Source organism: Phalacrocorax aristotelis, chromosome 1, assembly GCF_949628215.1.
Source record: "Phalacrocorax aristotelis chromosome 1, bGulAri2.1, whole genome shotgun sequence".
NCBI classification, from domain to species: Eukaryota; Metazoa; Chordata; class Aves; order Suliformes; family Phalacrocoracidae; genus Phalacrocorax; species Phalacrocorax aristotelis.
In genome coordinates, this window is record NC_134276.1 from 154,752,087 (window position 1) to 154,774,943 (window position 22,857).

The 22,857-nt window shown below is 42.1% G+C and overlaps 1 protein-coding gene across 3 annotated transcripts in view; it reads right to left on the reverse strand.

Annotated features, from left to right (window-relative positions):
* The window catches only part of TMEM178B (transmembrane protein 178B), a 250,212-nt gene that overhangs the window by 28,188 nt on the left and 199,167 nt on the right, over nt 1-22,857 (reverse strand). For all 3 annotated transcript variants that reach the window (XM_075117064.1, XM_075117056.1, XM_075117046.1), the window contains exon 3: nt 17,439-17,576. In XM_075117064.1, coding sequence (XP_074973165.1) covers nt 17,439-17,576 — 138 coding nt within the window. The remainder of the gene's footprint in view (nt 1-17,438; nt 17,577-22,857) is intronic.

A 22,857-nucleotide genomic window follows, 5' to 3' on the forward strand; every position in this document is an offset into this window, starting at 1 on the left:
AATTTCAGCTCTCTTGAAATACAAGGTTGTTAAGAGAGGTGGGTGGGAAAATCTGTGCGGCCAGACTGAAGCTGCATTTGCTAAGTATAAAAGGGAAGGAAATAACTTTGGATTTCAAATACTCCCCATGCTTTCACGCTTTGTCTTGCCTATTTTGATTATAAGCTCTTCAATGTAAGGAGCATTTCTTACTCTTTGTGGTCGAACAGTGCCCAATATATTGGCACTCCACCTTGCTGGGGGTATTCTGCCCCATAGCAAACGAACAATAAAGAAAAATGAGTAACAGCAACAGAGAATAAAGCAAGTCACGAGCATGAGACTTCTTTAAAAAAAGGCTGCCCCATCCTGCCCCTTCACTGGAGAATGTGCTAATCCCACAATGATAAATAATGACTGTTGTGTACAACGTTAAAGGTTGCATAGCACAGTCCTCGGCCAGTCACCCCCCAGTGCTTCTGCAGTATGTCTTGTACAGCACAGGTTTATCAGCCTCCCTAGTGCTATTCATTACAGAGACACAAAAATGCCATTTCATACCACCTAGAGGAATCTTTATGGCCGTTATATGAGTCCTATGTGTTGTTTGTATTCAGCCGAGCAAGGAAGTTCCCACTTGTTATTAATCTGGCCTCTCACCAGGAGGGTTACTGATGAAAACTGAGCACGGTTACTGCCTTAGGACTGTTTGGTAGCTTTTCCTCGTGAACTGGCAATCATAACGCAAAGAATCATTCTTGAAAATTGCACAATTGTTGGCCATCATAGTGAAAGAGTCACAGTTGGAAGGGATATGGAGATTGAGCTTACCCTTGGAAATGCAGCCTCTGCTAGTCCAGCTAAGACACAGAGCTGGGATGGCAGGAGGAGGGAGCCTGTTGCTCCTGCCCATGGCACTGCCTGCACTATGGATACAGCACTTCAGGGGCAGCAGGGCTGCAGCAAGTCATGAGTATCCCCAACCCTGAGATTCTTTCTCTCCCCAGAAAATAAACTGAACCCTTATTCACTTGTCTCATCGGTTCTTTCCTTCAGTGAGGCGCGCCCCGACATGTGCACTAATGCCATAGCAATACAAACTTTTCTTTGTGAAAAACACTCCCCATAACTCTGGCCCACGCAGACAACCAGACCTGAAGGCTGGTGGTCCAAAGCTCGGCGCTTGCGCCATGTCTCTGGCACACAGAATGTGAGTGACAGGCAGTAATAAGAGCTCACCAGGGATGTGCTGGTATGTGAGCTGGACAGCAGAGATAAAGACCATCTCCTTCAGCAGCTGGGGAGAGCAGAACGCACTAAGTTCTTTGCGCTGGGATTTACACGTTATCATCCTAAGTGAAACATTAACGAATGCGACAAGGCAACAGCAGTGTTTTCGACAAAGGAAATTCATGTGTCACTGCAAAATGCTTCAGTCAGGTGAGAGGTGGAATTTTGTGTAAAGTCATGTCTGTGACACAGAAACTGTTGTTTGACATGTAGTCAAACCTCCACCCTGCCTCCTCATCAGACAGCCACCTTTCCTCGGGCTGGTTTTGACAGTGCCTGTCCTGCTAATGGACTGATGTTCAACAGTGGTTTGAGCACTGAGCTATTAAATACCTCATGGCTATCTTGCGCTTTTCATTTTTATATATTATGGAAGAGGAATATTAAACATTGTACTGAATGTCTCCTCCATTTAGACCGGAAGTTTAAGACAGAGATGAACTTATTTGCTATATATGTGTATAAGATTCAAGTCCTGCCATCCTTGCTGCAGGGGCAGACATGGTCACGAAAGGGATGACTGGGAAAGGTAATATCATTGTTGGCCCAAGCCTAGTTTTGTGTGGATTATGAGTCAGAGCCCTTTGCTGTAGCTGTTTTTAAGCATGTATATCAAGCAGACCTGTGGGTCTCTGCTGCTAGGAATTTTTTTTTTCAGTAAATGTCCCTTTTCTTTCCGATCAGCCCCGCTGAGCCAGGGGCTGCAATGCCTCCATTTGCAGTTTTCAACCCTCAGCTCCAGTGGGGAGCAGAACTGCTTGTGAGTGAACAGATTTAAACACAAGCAGGTTCAAACCATCCATACTAAATATGTTTGAATTTTGCCTCGTGCTAGTGCCCACCTGAACCACGTCAGAATCCATGTCCTTTGCCTACAGACCCTGCGGGCGTGGCTTCCATAGTGAAGAGCTTGAGGGATTTCACAGGGTCCGTGGTGTTTCGTGAGACAAGAACTGCTGCCTTTCTTAGATATACTGCAAATGAAGATGAGCCTTTGTGGTGAAAGCACGCAAACGGACCCCGCTATCAGGAGCTAAACATCCCTGTCCCCGGTATTAGAGATGAGGATTCTGACTGTAGCTGTGTCAACCCCTTCAGCTGGCCGGCACCATGCCCTGACCCATGACACAGGAGCTGACTATATGGGCACTCCTTTCCTTTAAATCACCACTGGAGGCAATTTCAGGTGACGACTTCTCTTGGCTTGAAAGGTACTGGGTTGTTTGTGTGGTCCTTCAGTCTGCCATGTCTGGAGGGGCAAAAACTTCTTATCTCACCAGAACACAATCTATAGGAGTCCACCTCACTACACCTTCAGGGAAGGAAGGAAAGGAAAGAAAAAATAGACTCTGGTGGTTGTCCTCACCTGAAGAAAATATCATCAATTTGAATCCAAATCCAAAAAGCCAGTAATTAAAATGATCTGGGCACCAAGCCCACCTCTGAGACCCCCTTCCTGACAAATCATTTTTGTTATTATTTGAAAAACACTTCTTCCACATCTGATAGAACGAAGCTCGTCCTCTCCTTCCCCCAACAACAGGCAGAAATGACTCACAAACTAACTGTGCTGTCAGATGCACAAAGTAAACAAACTAAAAAAACCTGATTCTTTTCCCCTTCTGTTTTTTGCAGAGATAGAAATGTCAAGTATTACTTATAAACACCAGCAGATAAAAAGAGAAACACAAAGGTATGGATTTTAAGACGTCTTCTGAAACCAAGCAGTTCTCAAATAAATGCGAATCTCTGCCTTTTAAAGTATTTTTAGTAGCTGCCATTGGTGACAATTTGTGGCCACTAATGCCTTTGGAAGGAGTACTGTTTATTTAATTATCATCACTTTTTTATTATAGGGTTATAGGGAAAAAAATCTCACATGTGAAACATTATCTTTACTTTCTCTCTGCCCTACTAGCTTTTACTATTTTCAAGGTACATCAAACAAACAAATAAAATGAGGTCTGATCCTAAAGTGGAGTGTGTACCATTAGCTATTTAAATTATATCACAATCAAATGAAATTATTAAAGAATAAACCAAATTCCCTCCCAACACAGTGATGACAAAAGCCTTTTGGAGGGAGCAGCTTTGCAGTAAACTCCTTCTGTGCACGGATTAAACACCTCAGCAGCACGCAGCTCTTGAGAACACTTTATTGCTCTGTGCATACATGCATAGAATATAAATTATTGCTTAATTATGTACTGTTCCAGGAGAAGCAGCTTGCAGCATCACCGATAGGTTGCAGAATAGCAAGGAGTTTACTGGAAAATTGCCCTTAAAAAAAAAAAAAACTGAGATGGAAGGAGAAGCCTGACTGGGTGATGGAGATTCAGAGCGGTGTCCTTGTGAGACCATAAACCCACCTGGGTTGGAACTTAATACATTTTTATTTTATACTAAGAACCAGAGTAAACCGCAGGGTCTGTAGCGGTGCTACGATATTGCATTACATCCCCTACCAGAATGTGGTTTGCATTTGGCCTTTGGCCTCCTATCTCAAAATGTACCAGCGGCATCCCTATCCCCCCCACCCCCACCCCCACCCCCCCGAGCTCTACACCTGCTGCGTGTTACTTCAGCAGTGGTGCCCGTCTATTGAATTGCTGCTGCACAAGCCGTAATATGTTATGGCATCAGAGGACTATGTATCCTCTGTCACAACTGCAAATACTTCATGGGTACCACCCTTAGGCTCACGGAAATCAGTATAGTGTATGGAACAACATTACAGCAGCTGGGGGCTGGTCTCCAGTTTGCTATGCTGTACAACAGACAGTCGGTCTCTATGGCACATTATAGCACCCTGCAGATTTGCACATGGTGACATTTCTGCTACCATATCCCATAGTGCATAGGACTGCACCAAGGGGGCATACCCATGCTGTGTACTAGCACAGCCGTTGAGCACCAGCTATGAGTAAGCACCCACTGAAGTTATGAGTTGCCTTGTAAGGCAAAAGCAACACTACTTAGCTAAAGGCACATTGTTTTAATAAAATGGGATAGGGAGAAATAGGATAGGTGATCAAAGCCTGTGTTAAATAATCCTCTGATTACTTTAGCAATGGTGATTCCTATGACCCACCCAAAATAACCTAGCAAAAATAAAGGGACTTGACTACAGCCATCAAGCAAACATAATGGCTCATGAAGTTGCAGCCACAATGGAGGAGGCAGCAAAAATTGTGCCAGTTGTACTGGAGGGATGAGATTCAGTATTTTACTGGGAGCAGAAGGGAGAGATACGAAGAGGCTCTCTTAATGTCAAAATGAAGAAACATCCTAGACAAAGGTTAGTGAAACTATCCCATCCCTGTGCTGGCAAACACCATGATTGCCAACAGGCAGAGGCTGCTGGCAGGTTTGTTTCATCCCTTGCGTTATGGGCCTCTCAGGATGGCCCAGGGAGAGGCTAAAAGATTAAATGGAAAGGAGCACTGGACATCTGAGCAAACTCGAGTGACTCCATCACATCCCAGATTTGCCAGATAACAAGACACACAGGTTTAGTATCAAACTGTACTTCAGGCAGGTGCTTCCAAGCCTAGCATTTGTCAGAGCTGAAGAGAAACTTGTGGGGCCAGGCTGGGTTTGCCTCATCACATGACATCTCCCATAGCATGGGGAAACCATGCACCACATTGCTTTTGGTCTTTTAGCAACCAGTTCATTCTGCCTCTCTCTCCATGAGGTCTTTTTCTTCTGGAAAAAAAATTGAACCTTTCTCAGAAGGAACCTCAGAAGGTTTGTGGAATCCTTCTTTTGTAGGAAACCTTAAATTGTTGAAAAGTCTTCAGGCAGATGTTCTTCAAGACAAGTGAGACTGGAGAACAGACACAGCACAAACAACTTCAGTGCAGCCTTCTTCCACATTGCCTAGTGTGTGTCACTAAAAATACTCTTATTGGGAATACTTTCAGGGCTGAAAGGGTAGAGTTACTCGCATACCTTTTAAATCTTTTTCTTTGCTGAAGGCACTACTAAATAAGCCATTGGGGAGCTCTGGGTGATGGTGGTGGCTACCTGTTTTGGATATTTTCCCCTTCAGGTGCTGGAGAGAAGCCTATCCATTCATTATTTTCAAGTGGCCAAAGGACCCTTTGGATGTACAACTTCCAGTTGTTTGCACTGAATGTGAACTGAGGATCTTTGCTGCAAAAGGCTCTGGGCTCTGTTACTGTTTCCCTGAGCTGACCTGCCAGGAACAGAAAAATCCTTTCTGAATGTGCTAAGTGATACAGTTATTGATATATAATAGCCAGAAATCAAAATAAGATATCATTGTCTTATCAGCAATGACCATTGGATACAGGCCACACCTATGAAGTTTCCATCATTCACATGAATGCTTCCAAGCAACAGACTACCCTGACACCTTTGGTACTGCCTTAAAGGGTCACATGCTGAAATCTTCTTTCCTGTTGCAAAGGAAGCCTCTCCAGCCTCTGCAGCCTGCACAGGTACATAGGCATGACTTGTCTCTGTAACCCTTGAAAGAGCGAGGCTGGGCAGAAACAAGAAGGGCCCCACTCATCTAGTTTCTGCCAGGTCCAGCTGCTTTTTCTGCGGAATTTCCAGTGGCCGGGTGGACTCTGTCCAGGCAGATTGGACCAAGCAAGCGTAGCAGTGATTTGTCCAAGGGGAATGTTTTTTTTCTAAGTTGATAACTGAGGACCTGAGAAGGTGAATCTAAGCCTTGCTTTAGCCTTTGCATTTAACAAGATCTGCCACACACAGAAATCTACTTTGCTTTCTCTCTGTAAAGAATTTTTCCTGTCTAGCAAATCATGACATTATTACTCTTCCTTCTGTTGCATGTGCAGTCTTTCCTTTTTGATGCCAGGCATGAAAACAACTCAGCAAACTATTTTTTTTTAATAAAAGCCAATAATAAATGCCAGTTTTGTTTTCATTGTCTTCCTTTGGCCTTGATGCCTCTTGTCATTGAAATTCAGAAGCCAGCCACAGATCAAAGACCTGGTGACATTATTAAGGGATAAGGAACAACCACAGAATTTTGAAATACACATAACTTGTTTTCCAGGACTGTGGGTGGGGAAGTCTTTTCTATTTCTATCCAATCTGTCTCCCCTACTTTGCTTCTACTTTAATTCACCTCTGTCACTCCCCAAAGACCTACTGACATCCTTGAGAAGCAAACTAGATTACATGCCCTTCAAAGACTACTGTAGGTTTTCTGTTCTTGTAATTCTAGAAGGTACTGATACTTCTGTCAGTACCTCCTGTCCTGGTAAGGGAGAAATTACAAGTCAGTATAGCTGACTTAAAATGAACATACACAGGAATATGTATACTTCTTTTTGCTGAAAAGCCAGAGTGTCTGACTTCTTAATTTACTGTATGCCACGTTCAGGGAGAATGATTTGAGTTAAGAATGAAAAACAATGAGTTTATAGGTGCACATACACTACTTGTCTTTTGCTCCAGACTATGAGATCTCTGCACCTCGTTATGAGGCCTTTCCTCTCCTTCTCCTAAATGCCAGTGCTCTTCTGTGATCAGGTACAAGGTTGCCGGAATTGCTTGTGTTGGTATTTCTCCCCCATCATGCAAGTGCACATCTAGGAGCATCAAAAATGATCCACGGGAAAAGAAATGTAACACATCTGAAGGTTGACTTTGAAGTCAGCTGATAATGTTTCCATGGAGATCAAATGCTATGGAGTTGACAGTGAATTCTCTTGTTGTGCTGTTCCTTCCAGGAAAAAAAAAACCAACCCACCTCTAAATGACTACACCCTGCAGTACAGCTGTGTTATTGATTTGAAAAAAGCATTTCTATATTCCACCCCACCTACATTCACTTATGGATGTGTTAACTCATAGGTCCCTGCTGTTCAGGGCTAGATTTGTCAGTATTGACCTAAAGAATCAGCTAAATTCCTGAGGTATTGCAAAAAAAAAAAAAAAAAAGGCATCTAATGAAAATCATATTCTGTGAGAAAGAGGACATAACTCTGCTTTCAGACTTACGTTGTAGGGGATGCAAAGATGGGTGTTATGATTCCCCTTGAGGAATATTACAACACAAAATTATAAAAGAACTTTTCAGTGGCAGGTACGCAGTGATGCACAGAAGCTGGGCAGTGAAAGTAGGTGATTTTTCATATTTCCAGAGAGTCTCCTATTTTGTTTTCAAAGTGGGTGCCAGTATTAATAAATAAATTCAAATTGTGTTCTCAGTGTACCAGTAAGCATAGAGAAGTAGTAGAATTAAAGACGTAATATGCTACACCAGCTCTGCCTTTTAAGCATAATGTATGGTGAGCCTTGTCATGCCACCAGCTGGGCAACAGTTTCCTAGCTTGGAAATACTAAACAGGCCACCCTGACATCATATTAAAACCCCGAAAGATGGTGAAGGGGATGTATGTTGATGTGGTTGATTTCCTAAATGTTTATTTTTGGAGCGAAAATAGGAAATTAGATAACATTCAAAAGGAAAACGATACTAATTTCTAAAGGGTGATGACCATTGGTTCGTTGGTCAGGACAAAGAAGCACCTCCAGCTCTACCCACATATGTGGACTGGATATGTGTCTGTCCAGTGAACCTATATATATATGAACATGTATCCATCAGTGTCCAGGTTTTCAAATATATATAAGGAAAGAAGGGTCACTCTTTAGGTCTCAGAAGCATAGCCTGAAAGTGGGACCAGAGATTATGCCTTGCAACCCCATCTACAAGGGATACCACAAACTGTGTAGAAGAGAGGTGTTGAAAAAAGGGACTGACAAATCCTGAAATTGAGGGAAAAAGGACATTTTTAAAAACAAGCTAGGTCATATTACCTTAATATGCAGCATTTGACCTTGTTACATTACTGCTGGATGGGCACTGAGGAACAAAGCCTGCATGACTGCTCCAAGCTTGTCTCAACACAGGCCCATAGAGACCTTCATCAGCTCCTTTTCTGCCTTTCTCAACACCCTTGTAATGTGTTTGATGATTTCAAACAATCAAGAGCCTTAGAGAGGTTTAAACATTTAAAACCTATTAATGCTGTACATTAACTCAAGTTCATTCCAATTCAAGATCTTAAATCACTTTAGAGCATAATGCAATATATAACCTAAAGCTCAAGTAGGAAACAGAACGTACACATGTGGTGTGGGAGGCATGGCATGTGGACTGACCTTGTCCCTCTGAGGCTAGTTTCAAAGACTTTCATAACAAATTTATGGCGTCTCTTGATACAAACCAGCCTTTGTCTCCATCTGGAGGTCAATCCACATAAATAAGTTCTTACAGTAGTCTGCAAGGAGTTTTGCTGAATTCTAAAGTTCCTCTGCAGTTATCCAGCAGGTCGAGAGAGGTGATTCTGCCCCTCTACTCTGTTCTGGTGAGACCCCACGTGGAGTACTGCATCCAGCTCTGGAGACCTCAGCACAGGAAAGACATGGAACTGTTGGAGCAGGTCTAGAGGAGGGCTATGAAAATGATCAGAGGGGCAGAACACCTCTCCTGTGAGGAAAGGCTGAGAGAGTTGGGGTTGTTCAGCCTGGAGAAGAGAAGGCTGTGGGGAGACTGTTTTGTGGCCTTTCAGTACTTAAAAGGAGTCTATAGGAAAGATGGGGGCAACCTCTTTAGCGAGGCCAGTTGTGACAGGACAAGGGGTAATGGTTTTAAACTAAAGGAGCGTAGATTCAGACTAGATATAAAGAAGAATTTATTTACAGTGAGGGTGGTGAAAGACTGGCACAGGTTGCCCAGAGAGGTGGTAGATGCCCCAGCCCTGGGAACATTCAAGGTCAGGTTGGCCGGGGCTCTGAGCAACCTGATCTAGTTGAAGATGTCCTTGGACATTGCATGGGACTTGGACTAGGTGACCTTTAAAGGTCCCTTCCAACCCAAACCATTCTATGATTCTATTATATTATGATTCTATTATTCCATGATTATTAGTTTAGTATCTCCCACAGGATTAAAACATGACTGACATCTCATTTTTTCCCGTGATCCAACCTTTTCTGAATTACAAAAACTTTTAAAACTGGCAAAAGGTATTATGCCTTTGTGAAAACTATATTTTTGCCAAGCTTCGCTGCTCAGATTGCAGCCACTTATTGTATACCTCTGTTTCACTATTGATCATATGATGTTGCTTAAGCTCTGTATGCATGCAACTGTGCACATATGTGTGCATTTGCGCTTGCCTTTCCGTATGGAAAAAAAATTTCATGTAAACTTTCTAAAGCTATTCCTTTTGGTAAAGAAGCACACGAAACTGGATTTTCGAAGAACAATATTGAGGAAAAGAAAAAAATAAATATGGTCACAGAAAAGATCTTCAATCTTCAGTGTCATGATTGATCACCTCACCATAAGTGAACATCCTGAAGAATGGGTAGAGACCTTGATCATTAGGAAGAAACAGAAATCCTAGGTGCCCTGTGAGACCCACCATATTTCCAGATGAACTCCAAAGAATGTCTTTTATTTTCTCCTTTTGTTTATCTTTCTCTTTGCTTCCTCTTGGCAGCTGCTATGAAGGTACTTCATAACTGCCTAGGAGATGTCAGTCACAGAGCTTTGCCTTACACTTGCTGTATTAAATTGCTCCATTTTTGTTTCTTAAAATATTCAGCAGCGGAAAGATTATTTTGAGATGGCAGGACCACAGTCATGTAGGATAAACACTCTTATTTTCTACTGATATGTGCTATTTTCAAAGTACAGTGAGTTAAATTTGGGACGCAAATGACTCAACAGCTGGTAACGATCCATGGCTGCAAATACACAGATGCCTCAGTTGTCATCCACTAACATATGCACAGTGCAGGCGAAGGAAGCACAGCACACAGGCTTAGGGATTTTGAAGACATGACTCTCCGTGGAGGCGGGGAGTGAAAGAGGATACAGAAGAGTGCAGCACATCTCTACCAACAGCTGCGCCGCACAGGCTCCCAAGCCCTGTTTTGAAGTTCCCCTTTCTGATAGGGTTTGCGTCCCTCAGTATCAGCCTGGTCATGAGCTCCTGGACACAGCGAGTAGCACTCTGGCAGCTGCTGGGCTCTAGCACAGATGTTGGCACAAACCCCTGAGTCATCCTTGTCCCCCAGCTGCCTTGCGACAGACACATGTGAAGCGTGGCATGGCTGGGGCAAGAGAAGGTGACCCAGTGTAAATGGTCAGTCCAGCCTCTGGCTGCAGGGCTAATAAAGCAGTTTGTGACTTACCCCTGGGCTGAGGGAAGGAATAATTTGGAAATATTTCTAAGAAAGAAGGAGGATGGAAATGATTTATAAAAGATTGTTTCTCCCTGCATTAGAATACAAAAGCAGAATGCTTACATTCATAAGTGGGTTGTTCTTTATTTCTTTAATAAACATCCTTTCTTGCATATCTGAAATAAAGCTTTAAATTGTGCCAGCACACCTGCATAACTATTTTTATTTCCCTCTCACACATCTTTCCTGCCTGCTTATCTCTGCTGCAGCAGCCAGCACTGGAAAGAACAGGTACTCCCCTCTGCTGTGGGAAAAGGTTTGAAGCTTTTGCAACCCTGACCTAAGTCCTGTGAGTATGGACAGGCTGCAAAGAGCAATGTCTCCGCAGCACTCTTAGGTGGGTCGGAAGAAACTCAAATCAGCGGCAGAAGTGGAGCTGGCAAATGGCTCTCAAATCTCCCAGATTGGCAAATCATCATTGGAGAGGAGGGAGGAGGAGAAAATGAAAGAAATTCCCGATGTTTCTGAAAGCAAATGGTAGGAGATAAAATCAAAGAGGAAGAACTAACTAGCACTGCTCTGTGTGTACAGCAAGACTTTCAGGCCTTTCAGTGCCAGTAAAAAAGGGAATTTCAGACCCCCAAGCAAAGCACCAAACCCACTATTTCATGCAGAAATGTCACTAGGCAAAGACAAGAATTGAGCTGCTATGTGAGACTATGGATCATTTTATTACAGATCTGCATGGTGAAGCTAAATCACATGAATAAGGGCATTTAGCAGCTGGAATAATTTCCAAATAGACTAATTAGAGACTGAATTATTAATGGTAAAATTTATAATTGGCTTAAAGCAAGGTTACAGCAAGGAACACACTTGACACTGCAAAGAATAATGAATATTTGCAAGGCTAGTAAAATTATATGCTTCTCTAAGGAAACTGTTAGCAAAGGGGGAAAAAACCCTAAAGTGATCCTAAAGTGCATGTCACAAGGCAAAACTGGCAGAGAACAGGTGAAACAGTAAACAAGTGCAGAGATAATTGATTGCATTTATTGGCAGTAAATTTGGAACAAAATAAGACAACGCAGAAGTCTCTCCCTGAAGGGCTGCCTTGTTAGGCATGCAGTAAAACCCCTAACTATTTCACTGAAATGTGTTCTCAATACAAATTCCAGACTTACAAAAGGAAAATACATGATTGTGCAGCTGAAGGACAGAGCTCTGATAAGGATGATAAAGTGTCGTTCTTTGTCTGTCTTTTAATACATTTAGAAAGGCAAGTGATGTAGCTTTGGCCAGGAATGTAATTTGGCCAGGGATGATTTTGTGCTGAAGCAAGTACCAGAACAAGATATTGGAAGTGCCATTTTATATTTTCAGCTGGGACAAAGGACAGCAATTCAGCAGGGACGTGCACCAGGTAGGGAAGCGGAGGGTGCAACCACTGCTGGAACACTGGAGCCCACCATGGGCTAGCCCTGCCACCCCACTTTCCCTGTGGCAGGCACTGACGCAGAGGAAAAGGGTTTTGGAGCATTTAGGTACAAAGTGAGTCTGCCCTCAAAACTAGAAATAAAGCAAGCCACATAATGTTTCAAAACAGCTGACTGAAATGATAAAGAAGTCATTACCCCACTCCACTCAGCACTTGTCAGGCCACACCTGGAGTACTGTGTACAGTTCTGGTCCCCTCTATACAAAAAAGATGTGGACAGGCTGGAAGGGGTCCAGAGAAGGGCCACCAAGATGATCAAAGGACTGGGAAGCCTGCCATATGAGGATAAGCCGGGAGAGCTGGGTTTGTTCAGCCTTGAGAAAAGGAGGCTCAGAGGGGATCTCATCACCATGTACCAGTACTTAAGGGGCAGCTGCAAAGAAGATGGAGGCTCCCTTTTTACACGGAGTCACATGGAGAGGACAAGGGGGAATGGACACAAGTTGCTCTTGGGGAGATTCCAATTGGACACCAGAGGGAAATTTTTTACAGTAAGGACAGTCAACCATTGGAATAATCTCCCCAGGGAAGTGGTTGACTCGGCCACATTGGACACTTTCAAGATTCGGCTGGACAGGGTGCTGGGCCATCTTGTCTAGACTGTGCTCTTCCCAGAAATGTTGGACTAGATGATCTCTGAGGTCCCTTCCAACCTGGGATTCTCTGATTCTGAGAAATCAGAGCTGAACTGGGAAAACAACAGGCTAGCAGAGGTTGTCTTTAGAAGTTGATTTTATAGAGCAAGTACAAACAGAAGGTGTGGTAAGATTGGGTTTGCATGGTTGTGAAAGGACAATTGACCTGGCAGAATCTGAGATGCTGAAACAAGAAAATCCTATGAATGAATGTGCTGGAGAGCAGGTGGAAAAAACCAATAGCTAGATGTATATATAGCTTGTCTGCATATCATGATACAGGAAATATTCTTAAACAACATAATGAAGAACTGAAAGGAGGGATTCCTGAAGATGCAGAATTTGCCTTGGTAGAGTTGCCGATGTGCCAGTTCATAGCATCCCAACTCTTTGGATCTGGAAGTAAAACTGAAATGTGACCTTGACCTGGCAATAATATTAACTACTGTTGAAGGAGTAAAGACACCAACCAAATTAATTGACAAGTTTGCCGTGATGATAAAACCAAACAAGTCAAGGATTTGAATACATTCAAAAGAACTTCTCAAAGCCAGACAATGTGAGCACTACTTCCTGGAAACTGATGAGGAGGTCACATCTAAACTTCACAAAGCAAAGGCATGGTTTTAGTGCAAGTAAATATACTTTGGTCAAAACCCATGTATAAAATGCCCCATATGCATTTCCTCTGGTAGATGTTTAACTGAATTCCTTTAGACCGCTACTAGGTACTTGATGAGCGTGAAAGCATGAAGTTTGCCACAGGACTCTGAAATTTGGAAGTAGTGTTACGGATGCTTCTAAGGTTCCAGAAATTATAAAATTACAAAATTACTGGACAACATGCCCAGTATGGAGCTTTTACTGGTGCACAGATTTTCAATAATTTGCATGTAGAGAAAATGCAAGGAACTGCAAGAGGATGTGCTTGGAGTCATGTATAATTTGAAGTATGACCCAATTCTGTAACAGAATTAAATAGTCTCAAATAAGAGATGCATACAATGAAGTACTCTTAGTGGAACTTAAAAGCACATTTCCAAATGGAGAAACTCACAAAAAAAGAAACTCTCCCACCTTGCTGGATAAAATCATACTGACAGTACTGAGAGGAAACTACAACAGATAGTGCAACTCTGGGTACAGGAGACTATGCAACTGTACCATCATGCAAAATGAGGTCAAAAATACTAAATGTAATTTGCAGTATCCATCTGGCTCTGAACAAGATGAGGGACTGAAAAAAATCCTACTGTGGTCAGGCAAATGCTGTCATTCCAGATAAGGAATCCAAGTACAAAATCTACAATAAATACAGAAAATTACAGACAAGAACTTAGGAAGCCGTAAGAGACCTGTGATTGCTGTTGATACAGATACATTTGGACTAAACAGAAAAGATGAATTATTAATAAATTTTAACTTGTTACAAAACATGCTGAATAACAGTGTAAAACACACTCTAAATCACCGTTTACATGTCCTGGATTCCAGATGAGCTAATACCAGATAGCAGTCTGCATTTCACAAATGACTTATTTCAGCAATTTGCTTGAGAAATTAGATCAAGCACACTAAAGCAAGTCCTTATTAGGCACTGCCACATGGGCTAGCAAGAAGACTGTTCAGTAAATATAATAAAGAACCAGACGTCCAAGGAAACCATGTCTGGTCTTGTTAGATTATCACATCACACTTCTCAGTGCTCTGTTGAGATTTCCTGTTCAAAGAATTATGGGCAATAAGGGACAAAAGCCATAGATATAGTAAGCCAGGAATGTTTAAGCATTACAGAAGAGCTATTTGTCTAGAAATTAAAACAGAACAAATGCCACAAACATAGCCAAGACAAGCGGCGTTCCAAATGGAAGCGGAAGTTAGATTTCAGGCTGATTATATAGCTACCATTTTAACACAGCCTCCTCTCATCTGCAATGAGGTTAGATGTCATAAGCCTCCCAAAGCATTTTTCCCATCATTGGACCAGAGAAACAGTTAGGCAAAACTAAGAGGCACTCTGACTCCGTGCATTTTGAGGACCAATCGGATGATACATTGACAGCATTTATGTCATGACAGAAGTAACAGCTTTGTATTCAAACTCTGTCCAGCAATAAAAAGGTTCAAATTAAAAGATTCATTGGCTGCAGAAGGAATGACTATGCAACATGTGACACAGCCTTAAAACATGGCTCTAGTTGTGTATTTTATTAACTGACTGCTTCAGTTTGTAGATGTAACTTTATGCGTATTTGCTGTTAAAAGAAATCAGGAAAGGTATAGCGGTTGCTATTGGCCTGTGCTGAACAAGAAAGAGAGCAACCTTTTGTAACCCAGATCCACATATCTACGCTGGAGCAGAAAATAAGTCTGATCTCCTCCCAACACATCTTTATTAAAAATATCACACATCCTGACAGAATTTGCCAGATAAAGTAATCTGGTGCCTCTCATTTCAATTAGTTTCAGATTCCTACTGCTGGGTCATATTATTATTTTGTCTGTGCGGTCGAAGAGCATGCTACTATCAGATGGCTTCTCCTTGCATAGGTACTTCCACACTGTGTCAAGTCAATTATAAACCTTCTGTTAAACAGTTTTAAGCAATCAGCTTTCTGTGGCATGCTGTGTTTTTCTTGTTTTTCAGACCTTGAGTCATTGTTGTAGCTCTGCTGCAAACCTCTCCCAGTCTTCCCATGTCCTTCTTTAGTATGGACACCAGATTACGATGTCCAGAAATAGTTTTGCTTTGCCCAGAGATAACCCCATCTCATGCTCCTATTGCATATTGTCATCAAAACTGGCACATTTAGCAGCTGCATTGCACAGAGAGCTCCTGCGCAGCTGGATGATCCCAGCAACCATGATCCCAGAGACCTTTTCAGAGCCACTGCTTTCTCAGTGGCAGCCTCACATTCTGCAAGGATGACTGACACTTTTTGTTCCCAGTTGCATGACCTTGGATCTGTCTCTGCTGAAACACGTATTGTTTGAGCATGCCAAAAGATGGCTTTGTAAGCTGAGTGACCCATCGCATTATGCATAGTTACACTGAGGCTTGTTTCACCTGAAAACTTTTATCAGCCATCTTTCAAATCACTGACAAACAAAAAACATTAAGCCAGTAAGCAATCTCTGCAGCTGCTCTAGAAACTCTCCCATATATAGTGATAATTTCCAATTAGTAAACAAGACTTAGCTAGTTTCTAATGAATTTAAGTTTTGTGTATTTATTTAGTATAGTCCTAGTGTTTTAATCTGAATGTCGTGTTGTAGCAAGTTAAATACCACAAAGATATCGGAGCATATTTGCACAAAATAGCCCCCTGTGCAAACTAAGCTTTTAATTACCCGAGAAATACCAAGCCAATTTGGCAGACCCATTGCCATAAAATATTGACACCCACGACAAACCATTTACAGACATCCACACATAGACCAATGTGTGCTTGCACAAGGTACTAGCAAACTTCAAATGTGTTTGTGGGCACCGAGAGAGCTAATGTCCATGTCACCAGCACCAACAGCACTGGAACATAAATACTCCTTACTTGAGCACTTAACTCCTCTTCTGGGACTACAGCAGCTTTCCTGTACTTCACACGCTTAGCTGTGTCACACCACAGTAGAGATGAATAGGCAACCAAATGCATTGAAGTGATGATCTGCCTGGGGGGTAAAAACCCAGCCAAACAAAAACCACCAGCAGAGAAAAGAGAGAACAGAAGTAGTGCTGTTCACTTTGAGACATTCACCCAGCGCTGTGTTTGGGACTTGACTCTCACATCCTTCGTTTTAAGTAACATGCGTGCCATAAAATCTGCTGATGACAGAAAGTTGGATGGCATCTGTAGTTAGAAAGGCTGGACCATTACACAGGAAATGTTGGATGACCTTGAGGGCTGGTGTAGTAGAAATGGGAAGAAGCTCAAAAGCACAGAGTGCCAGGGCATGTACCTGGGGAGTAATAAACAGAGCCTCTGCTGTAAATTGGGAGAACTTCAGTTGGAAATTACAAAGGCCTGGATATATTATCCAACTGAAGGATGACTGTGGGTCTCCAGTGTGACACAGCATGAAAAAGGCAAATACAACCAAATACTTCAGGCAAGGGGTTTCCAGCAGAGAAAGGGAACTGTCAAATCACTAATACAAGGCATTGATCAGACCATGTTTGGGAATGGTCCTTCTCATCCGCATTTGAGAAAGGCAAGTACAAACAAGAACAGGTGGCAGAAAGGGCTGCTGGATTGGTAACTGGTCTTACAGAGAAAAGTCTACAAGAAATAGCATATGTAGAGTGGGAAAAGGAAAACAGAGGATACCATTGCTCTTCACAGAAACATCAGAGAAAGAAGAGAGAGACATAAACTAAAGGTTACTTTTGACTCAAGAACAACTGATGAGGAATAAATATAGGTTAAATCTCTGAGCACACTCTCTAGTTATCAAAGTGAAGTGTCCCACTATGAAATAGGATAGTGGTGGGAGTAATGTCTGCATAATTTTCAGGTTTTTATTACTAGTTTATTAAGCTTATTAAGTTTAAGAGTTTAAAGTGTTACTTGCAACAATAGAGCACTAGCCCGAACAGCTCAGAAGGCCATTTCCAGTCCTGTGACTTATGGACACTGTTTTGTGATAGAAGTAATATGTAACTATAGTCGGGTCATCCTTGATGTACACCAGAAGGAGTTCAGAATGAAGCCAAGTCCAGATCACCTAAAACAACTCTGAAAACCTGTTTTCAGAACTTAAAAAAGAAGAGACATGTGGAAAGAGGGAACATGAAAACAACAAGGAAAACACCTTTCTCCAAACACCAACATCCTTACCTCCCATGAGGAAGAGAAGCCCCGCCACATACTGCATAAGGCCTCGATCCCAACAGCACCCCAGCACCCCGATAATCCATCCAAAGAGGATGATGGCCACCGCCATGCCCATGAAGCCAGCTGTCATCCTGCGCAAATCTGCAGTGGGGAAGACAGAAAAACAACATGTGTGTGAGCAGTGATAAATTAGCATCATCAGAGGTTTATAACAGTGTTAATCATAATGCTACTCATACCCAAGGTCTTCAGTGTGTTTTGGTGTGGGGTGATTTGAGTAACGATGATTCAGAGGGAGGACAATCCATAAATTAAGATACTACCTTGGGCTGGGGAGAGAGAGCAGGCGACAAGACAGCTGTGCAATGCTGTGCCTAATAGCTCTAGTCTCTGGGTACTAGCACATCATCTGTTTAAATCCTGCCTTCTCATCTCCATCCGTTACTCCGCTGCATCCAGTGGAGGTACCTGCTCAAACTGACAGGCAAAGGGTGTCTAGGCTTTGCTGCAGTGCAGATGTGACAGGGGATTCACCTCAGTTCTGACCCCTGTGTGATCTTCAGCAAGTCACCAAGCCCTTTTGGGATGTGGCTTCCCATGCTTAAGTTGGGCCATAGTGCCTTGCTGTCCAGCAGTGGTGTGTGTGAAACTTGGTACCTCCTGGATGGTGAGGCATGCAGATATTCTGGTGTCAGAGATAATAAATGTACTGTAGATATGCTGGGGCATAGGACACTTTATTGCCCTCTCTTGTATCTAGATGGTGACCTTGTCAGATGATTTTTGGTGAGGACGTTTTTGAGTGTTCCAGGGAGCACTGAGAGCAGGAGGAGGGCAGGGGTCTGGAGTGAAGCATTTTGTGCTCTGCAAGTGGGGACTGAGTACTACATCTGATATGGGTGCATGGAGTTGGCCTGTATTTATTTCATACATAAAGGAAAAAGATCCCCCAGACCTAATGTAAGGAACCTTTAAAACAGACTTGGCTATATTGCATATTTGCCTTCTGCAAAAACGATGGGACTACTGGGATCCCTCTTCCCAAATGTGCTGGGGAAAAAAATTTTCACAGCTGTTTTTGATGTGAAATCTGGGCAGGGAGAGCTAAAGAGCATCTTTATACCCTCAAATAATGGAACAGATGGGGGCATCTTCACTAACATTTGATTGTTCCCTGTCCCCCCCCATGCACGCATAGAAAATTTAAGCACTGATATGTCAAGAGTATATGTGCAGGGGAAAATCCAGCCAAGTCAGCTCTCCAAACATTTGTTTCCTTCTTGAAACTTTTTTTTTTTTTTGCATAGCAATGATTTCACTTTCTTTCAAGAAACAGAATGCTTTTGACAGGGGAGGAAGACTTGAAAACTGTGAATCATCCACCAGTCTCTGTGGCAGCTTTTTTCCTTGGCTGGCCTTTGACTGTTTCTCAATTTCTGTTATTTTTTACCCTTTTCCCACAGTGGATCAGAAGGACCACCAATACCAGCAGAGCAGATTCAGTGAAATTTGTAAACAGTGATAAATCAGCATCGTCGGAGATTTATAAAACTCCTTATCCAATACGCTAAATGTCCACAAGGTCTATAGGTGTGTTGGGATGGAATGATTTGATTCAGTGGAAGGCAGTTTGCTCAGGGCTGTGTTCATTGTAGCAATTCTCGTGCAAGATTGAGTTGCAGAACTCAAGCCCTCCCTTGAAACTATAACTGGTTCCTGTAGATTGTCAGTGTTTTTTGCAAGGAGCCTCTCTGACAACATAAAGATTGCCACGCCTTCAGCCCACCAGTGACTAGGGCCCTTTTAACAAGATACACATCTTAAAATTCTTATTTTTATCTTAGGTTTTGTGGCTGTCCACCAAAAAAACTAATAAAATCTCCCCACAAAGGATTTGAATATGTTCAAGGAAGTCTGGTGCAGAAAAAAAATGCATTTTCTACAGAAACTGATACTTCCCACAGGCAACGCTAGTCTCTGTTCTTTGGGAATTTCTCAGAATGCATTCTAAAACAAGCAGTAAACATTAGTAAACCTCTTTGGTGGCAGCGTGTCTTCTTACTTTTCAGTCCGTGAAGGCCTGAGCTCAACTTGGAAGATAGATGAAAACATAAAATGTTTACTGTTTCCTATGTCATCTTCAATAACAGCACAACATGTCTCTCAGAAGCGCTGCACAGCTGTCTGAGTCAGCTCTACATAACACTTCCATCTTAACTTGTGACTGCTGACTCTGGGTAACAGCGCTTGCTCGTCCTAATGGAAACATACCCTAACAACCTGCTTTTTAATGAGCTGAATTTAAATAGCTTTATTGAGCTGCAAGATGTCAGTAACTCCTCAGACCTACCCCAAAGACTGGCTGATGGAGCTGGTTTTCATAAGTCCCAGAGGGGATCACAAGCATTCCCACATCCTATATACCAAACTAAAGAATGGTTTTTACCCCACTAAAATCAGTGTGAGTTTTGCCATTGAACAGAAGAGATAAAGTAGCAGGACCAAGATTTATAGGCCCAATTTTGAGGTTTGTTTCACTTCACCACTCTTCCTGATGGAACCTGAAATTCCCTTTCTAACGACAACAAAATCCATCAGCATCTTAACGCTGGGCTTATATTACCTCTTGAAAAAACAACCAGAAAGCTAACCTCTGACAGACGCCTAATAGCACATACAAAGAATTCAAAATTTAAATTCTTTATGAAAACGTAGTTCTTGCAAGTTCAGTGGGCTTAATTTAAGATTGCCACTAATTGGGCCAGTTGCAAATCTGCTCCTCACAAGCCCACCCGTTAGGGCTTATCTGAAATAAATAAAATATAAACTTTCTTTTCTATTCAAAACCATCTTGGCTTTTGTCCTGACATAACATTCCTTGAGGGCAGCCCTTGCAAATGGCAGTACTGGGAAAGAGGATTACAATGTTGGTTTCAAAAAATACCTGTGCTTGTCCAACAGCATCTTCCCAGTGCTCCTCACCTGTCAGAGCCCACATGAAGCTGAGGTCAGTGCTGGGCACGTCTGTTCAAAGTGATTCTTTTGTGGGAAAGTACTTAATGTATGTAATCGAATCATTACCCTTGGGCTAGTTAGTGAGGAGAAGGCCAGGGAACAAGAGCCTATATTCTTTGGTCACAAACCCCTATTAGTGGTACTTTTAATGATTACTGTTCTGTTAGTGTGGTGCTCGACATGGAAAGGACAGCAGAAAAGCAAAGATTTGCATTGTGTACTCCAGGCAATATATAAATTCCTTCTGCTAATTCAGGAGCAAGGGATGCCATATAAACAAACAATAGCTCATCAGTGCAAATTGATGGGTTTTTGTCTGAGTTTGATTGGCACTGATAAGACCTTTCCTAAATATATCCTGCAAAGGTAAACAGGCTCGTGCTGTCATATAACATTACTTTATGACATTTGAGCACATCCTGCGTTTGTTTTTTATTTTTCTGAAATTGCTTTTATTTTATTTATTTTTAGACTATGAAATGAATGGTTCTCTACACTCTTTCTTTCTTCAAAAACCTCTCTAACTACAGCATCTCAGGATCATGGCATGATACTCCCAAACAACTGAAGGAGTGCTTATGCCAGCAAAATGCAAAATTGTTGAATCTTATGCAGCCAAATGGGAGCTGCAACAGCAAACATACTGTATCTTAGCTCACTCATGTGCACTGCTTTGCTAGTCCTGCAGCTGATCCTCTCCTGGAAAGCCATCTGAAGTCCTCGCAGTGTAGCAAAGTGCACAGATTGTAGGGGTACTATGAATCCCACTTCTCCACCATCTAGTAACCCAAACCTTTAGAAATGTAGCTACAGGGTGCAAGTAAGGAAGGCATTATATTGCTTGTTCTGTAAGACCTATAATATAGAGGTCAGTTTTCAATGCCTTGCCTGTATGACCAGTAGTTTCAATTATTTACTACATACCACCACCACTTGTGGGTGAAAGTGCAATATTGCCTTTCCACTCATGTTTTAGAGACACTGTCTTCATACTGTTTTCTTTTTTATTTTAACAGACTGAAAGCTATCTTGCCCTAGAGAGTACCTTCCATGCTTAGCACTGCTACAGGTGCTGCTGCGTGTAATAGGCAGGGAACTCAACCCTGACTCAAAAATGATGTGGATCATCAGGCAAGGAATACAGGCATCATACTCATGTAGGCTGGAAACAACATATTTCTTGATTGATAACATTGGAGAAGGGACAGGTAATGAAGTAATCCAATTCCCATGACTGAAACTGAAATGGTAAATTTGAAAGCCACAAGTTTCATGAATCGTGATGAAAAGAGAAACATTAGCATTTTAGACAACCCCCTTAAAATAGAGACAGATTCTCATAAAACAACATGTATTTCCTGGAAGCATTTTAGTCTTCGGCTGGAGAATATTAACTCTAAAGGTTTTCTGAAGACAAAGAAAGGCAGAAGAGCTGATTAAGATCCGTTTATTTCCAAGCAGCATGTGGTGGAAGGTTCTCTCTGTCAGTTTGCAAATGCCCCTGCCCTTCACTTCACCCTGATATCTGTCCATCTGTATTTGTTATGAGCAATAAAGTAATTCATGCTGGTTGTCACATCGTGGAAGAAGTTTCACACCCCAGCAGCTGCAAATATAACGTGTTCTGAATCAGCGTTGCTTCTTGAAAATTTCAATATGCCTTTTTGACTTCTGATGTTCTGTCCTCTTCCTTGAAATTGCAAGTCATCTTTCTAAAGCAAGGGCTTGGTCTTCCTGTTGATATCCCTCTATCTTCCTTTCTACAGAGTGGTTTAATAATACTTCCAAAATATTAGCGATCTTTTTCCTCACAACACAGGAAGGAAAATATGAGCCTCTTGTGAAAGATGGGGAAACCAAGACAAGATGAGAATAGTCAACCTGCCCATGGCTATGTGAAAAGCTTGTGGAGCAGCATATAATTGAATCTATATTATCAGGCTTTCTGTCCAACCCTTTAACCACACAGCACTGCTTTTGCTTACAAAACTGCTTGTTCTCAAGCATTAGTTGCCAGATCAAACTACAGTGCTTGTTATCAGACCATCAGAAAGTGCAATACTGCTGCAAATAGTGTTTCAGATAGTCCATGCTACATCTCCTTCTTTCTTCTCCCAATAAAGAAAGGTCCATAGGGACTAAGGACCCTGAAGTCTGTATCCAGAATATCTAGAACAGCTTAGAAGACATTCTGGATACAGAACCATTCTTTCCTGAGATGTCCTGACAAAAGGGGAAACTGAAAAGGAAATCACAAACATATATCTGTGCCCCTCTAGGACCAAACGTCAGAATATAGTATTGCCACAAGCAGAAATAGACTGGGATAGCATAATACTTCAGCATAATCCTTCATTACAGGTTACTTTAATCTATACTGTCCTGTACTAGACTCATTCTCATTTGT